This window comes from Penaeus monodon, chromosome 2 (genome assembly GCF_015228065.2).
Source record: "Penaeus monodon isolate SGIC_2016 chromosome 2, NSTDA_Pmon_1, whole genome shotgun sequence".
NCBI lineage: Eukaryota > Metazoa > Arthropoda > Malacostraca > Decapoda > Penaeidae > Penaeus > Penaeus monodon.
The window spans coordinates 4,187,740-4,192,739 of NC_051387.1; the positions used below are offsets into that span (position 1 = coordinate 4,187,740).

Consider the following 5,000-nt stretch of genomic DNA (forward strand, 5'->3'; position numbering starts at 1 on the left):
AGATATTGAAAACGACATACTTGTCCCCTGCCGTTTCTATGTACGAGTAGTCAGGAATTGATATGGGTAGCGATCGTTTCTCACTATAGTCTATATATGAAAACCCTGAAGTCTCTTCGCTTGGCTCTAGCCTCTCTGCTTCCTGTAAAATAAATTTCAAAATAACATTTTTAAAATTCTGTCCTAAATATATATATATATATAAAAGAGTATTAATGAACTTGCTATCAAACTACAATTGAGAAATAAAACCTTCACAGTTTTAATATCACAATCATTTTTGTCAAAACAATGGGAAAATTCATAACAAAGATGACAGTTTAACAATTGTAAATCTTAATTTCCTAGTACCTGTATTACAGGAAGTAATTATGAGATTTAACCTAATATTAATTTTGGTAAAACTACTATGATATCCCCATTGTATCCTTTCTCTGTGCTTTTTGACTATGCATATACAGTTCTCAGTAACAGTATGCAAATATAGATATTATGTAAAATTACTACCTCTATAAAGAGAGCAACAATAATATTAATAATAATAATGATGATGATGATAACAATAATAATAATAACAATTACAGTGACTGTAATAATAACAATAATGAAAAAGATGATGACTGTAAATTCAATAAAAAAAAATAATAAAACAAAAGAACAGATTTATAATCATGCTTTAGTCCATTTCTCACACTACGACTTTGCTTACCTTCTGAGAAACTGAGATCACCGTCAACTTAAGAACGTCTCCACCTTGTTTGATGAGCTCTACTACATACCGGTGTTCGGCACCTTCCACGTTCACCCCATTCCTGAAAGATAAGGAATCAAATCTATGAAAGATGACGCAGTATTTCACATGCTCACTCTCCACATTTACATATAAAAGAGTATATCATACAATATAACAAAGCACAACAGGAAATTTTCCATGAGAATACCAAGTGAATATTTTTAAATTGCACTTACAAAGAAAGGAAATTAACAACATTAGTAAATGAAACAGTAAAGATAATCATGATAATTACAACAAAGGCAAGGAGGATAATCAAGCACATAGATAATCTGCTTGAGATAACATGTGTTCAATATTTTTAAAGATTGCTCAAGACCCCCTAAATCTTAAATTGTGTAATATGCTCCAAAGGGTGTAATCAACAAGAAAAATCATTATTCATAAACACACACAGACTCGTAACAAACACACAATCAAACAAATACACACATGATTTCATCCATTCATTGCATATCAGAGGTCATACTATACTTATTTGTTCACTCAAAATGCCTCTTCATGTTTCAGTGATATCTTATCTTATCCACCATGACCTGATGTAATAAAAATAAACAATTGCAAAACCACAACAATGAGGTGGCATTAAGGGGTGTATCATATCAATGTAAACCGCTCTTCACTAGGGGAGGAATCACACAGTTTGACGAGATGCAGCATCATCTTACAAAGTTTAAATATTTTCCTTCCTCAGTAAGAAAATACATACCAGTCCTCTCTCTTGTTTCCTTCACAAGTACCAGTACCTAGACTCAATCCTCGCTAATTAATTCAACTTACACCAGCATCAAGCCACATAGATCTCCACTTTGTTTCTCAAACCCTAAAGCCTTCCACCTTTCAAACAGACTCTAACTCTTAAGACGCAGAAACACAGAAGTGAAAGGGCAACAATCCTTCCCCCGATCTGACTGCCATCACCACTAAAACCTTACATTTCCAAAACAAGGTTCTTGCTTTGCTGTCCTTCAAACTTTACAAAGAAGTTTTGCATTAATCAAGCCTTCCAAATGATGCAACTGAAAAGCAAAAACATCTCAACAGCCTTGATCTGGGAGGGAGCAGCTGTCAAGGCTCGCTCATTCCAAACGAACACAAATCACTCTGATTCACTCAAGCCAAATACCAATCACAGGCAACAACAGGTTATGCAATACAACTCTGGCATCCTCATAAACCCTCATAAATCTTGTGATATACGAGCTGCAGGTCCTGCAGTGCAAGTTTGAAATCCTTTTAGGTCTTAAGTTATATCACATATTATCAAATTACTTTTTTCCTATACAGTAATTTAGAATAACTTCTAAGGAGGAGGTGGAGGAGGAGGAGGAGGAGGAGGAGGGGAGGGGAGGAGGGGGAGGGGGGGGAGGAGGAGGGGAGGAGAGGAGGAGGGGAGGAGAAGGAGGAGGGGGGAGGAGGGGGGGAGGAGGAGGAGGAGGAGGAGGAGGAGGAGGAGGAGGGGGGGAGGGGAGGAGAAGGAGGAGGAGGGGAGGAGGAGGAGGAGGAGGAGGAGGAGGAGGAGGAGGAGGAGGAGGAGGAGGAGGAGGAGGAGGAGGAGGAGGAGGGGAGGAGGGGGGAGGAGGAGGGGAGGAGGAGGAGGGAGGAGGGGGAAGAGGAGGAGGGGAGGAGGGGAGGAGGAGGAGGGGAGGGGGAGGGGGAGGAGGGGAGGGGAGGGGAGGGGGAGGAGGAGGGGAGGAGGAGGAGGAGGGGGGAAGAGGAGGAGGGGAGGAGGAGGAGGAGAGGGGGAGGAGGGGAGAAGGAGGAGGAGGAGGAGGAGAGGAGGAGGGGAGGAGGAGGAGGAGGAGGAGGAGAGAGGAGGAAGGAAGAGGGAGGAGGAGGAAGAGGAGGAGGAGGAAGGAGGAGGAGGAAGGAGGAGGAGGAGGAGGAATGAGGAGGAGGAGGAGGAGGAGGAGGAGGAGGAGGATGAGGAGAGGAGGAGGAGGGAGAGAAAAGGAGGAGGAGGAGGAGGAGGAGGGGAGGAGGATAGGAGAGAAGAAGAGAAGGAGGAGAGAGAAGGAAGAGAGAAGAAGAGAAAGAAGAAGAAGAGAGAGGGGGAAGAAGAAGAGAGAGGAGAAGAAGAAGAAGAGAGGAGAGAAAGAGGAGAAGAAAGGGGGGAAGGAGAAAAAGGAAAGAAAAAAAAAAGAAGAAAAAATAAAAAAAAGAATAAAAAAAAAAAAAAAAAAAAAAAAAATAAAAATAAAACAAAAAAGTAAGAAAAAAAGAAGAATAAAGAAAAAAAAAAAAGAAGAAAAAAAAAAAAAAAAGAAAAAGAAGAATGGAAGATAAATATAATAAAAATAATAACATAAATAAAACACTAACACTAAAATACAACTACAATAATTTACAATAATATCAGTAATTATAATAATAATTAATAATTATAATAATAATAAAACAATAATAATAAAATAATAATAATAATAATAATAACAACAATAATGATGAATCTAATAAAAACAATAACAAAAAACAATAATAAGAACAATAATAGTTTCAACCAACACTATAATACCAGTAATAATGATTATTTCTAACAATAACACCAACAAGGAAAAGAACAGCAAAAATGTAGATAAACCTGAAGAACAAGATCAAGGAAAAAAGAAAAACAGAATGACAGAGAATGAAGGACAAAAGAAAGGAAAAATGAGAGGATAGCAAAGGGAAAAAAAAGGGAAAACAGAGGATAGTAAAAGAAAAATAAGAAAAAAAGAAAGAATGAGGGAAAATAGGGGAGGAAAAAATGACAGTACAGGAAAAATAAGAAAGAGAGAAAGAGGAAAAAAAAACACATAACAAAAACCAAAATGTAAAAAAAAAACAGAAAAAGAAATGCAATCAATACCCACAACAAAACAGGGGACCAATATGCAAGAAAAGAGTAAGAAAAGGCGTGCCCCCTTTCTGCACATGGCGTGGGTGCGGTGCAAAGCCCAAGCTGCATAATGATACGGCTCACTTCTTGATCCTCTCGCTCTGATTTAACACTGACCTGGTTCTCCTACTGACTGTTACAAACCCCGGACTAAGAAAATATTTTAGACTGATGATCATCTTTAAAAAAAAAATCTTTGATAAATGTATGACTCATACATAAAAATGCTTCACAAACTCTAGATCAACATTACTTTAGTGATCTTAGTGTTCTAACTATATATGAGAAAAGGAGACAATAAAGAAATTGAATATATATTTTTTCACATGTTTCATAAATGAAACCAATGATACAAAACAAAACATTGACTCTATTACATACTATTCAATATGAAACTTCTATGTACATAACATTACTCTTGTTTCTTTCCTTTTACCAAAAATAGCAAGTATCAAGAAAACCAGTTTATCAAACCTAACAAAACACTGTCTCACTCACACTCTCATACACACTCTCAGTCCTTCTCCCCCCTTCATTTCCCTTCCCTATCTGTTATTCAGGCATTTGGATATTTCATACACTTCTTATAATAACAAAAACATTGCCTCACTCTCACTCTCACACACACTCTCGGCCCCTCTCCCTCTCCATTTCCCTTTCCTGTCAGTTATGCATGCGCTTGGATATTTCATACACTTCTTATAATACAATTTTGGCTCCTGAATACATTCCAGGTGTCTACTGTAAACAAAATAAGAATAAATGGCATTTGATGTTAGTTGGGGCTGTGTATCATATTTCACCCTTAACTCATTTCATTTATGAATTAAGAGCTGCTACTTTCATTTTGTGTACTTGTGAATATACATTTATCATATAATCTAATATTTAAAAAGAATAGTAACTGGATATAGAATGTAAAAAAAAAAAAAAAAATCGAAGGCCTGTTATAGAAACAACTCATTAATAACACTAATAAACTCTTCACTAACAGTAATATCAGATGCAATTCTTCACATTTATTGAGATGCACAATCATGCCTGCATACACAGACACAAACACGCAAATAAGCGTACATGCCTGCAAAAACACACACACACACACACACACACACACACACACACACACACACACACACACACACACACACACACACACACACACACACTTTTTTTTTTTTATTAATTTGACATATAATAACACTTTTCTGTATCTATAAAAAGACAGAATTCCTCTAATTCACTAAATTTCTTAGTACACTTCATTATCTGTCACAGACTATGAGCTATCCTCCTTATTCCGCAGTCTCTTTTTTTTTTTTTTTTTTT

The 5,000-nt window shown here is 37.0% G+C and overlaps 1 protein-coding gene across 4 annotated transcripts in view; it reads right to left on the reverse strand.

Annotated features, from left to right (window-relative positions):
• Nucleotides 1–5,000, reverse strand: part of LOC119580315 (sorting nexin-27-like) — a 24,303-nt gene that overhangs the window by 14,025 nt on the left and 5,278 nt on the right. For 2 of the 4 annotated variants that reach the window (XM_037928420.1, XM_037928403.1), the window contains exons 2-3: nt 710–812; nt 1–142 (exon numbers count right to left, since the gene is read on the reverse strand). The exon at nt 1–142 is cut by the window's left edge and continues 121 nt beyond it. In XM_037928420.1, coding sequence (XP_037784348.1) covers nt 1–142; nt 710–812 — 245 coding nt within the window. Of the gene's footprint in view, nt 143–709; nt 813–1,573; nt 1,597–1,728; nt 1,895–5,000 lie in introns of those variants that run through there. The other 2 variants (XM_037928412.1, XM_037928428.1) reach the window with 2 other exon arrangements.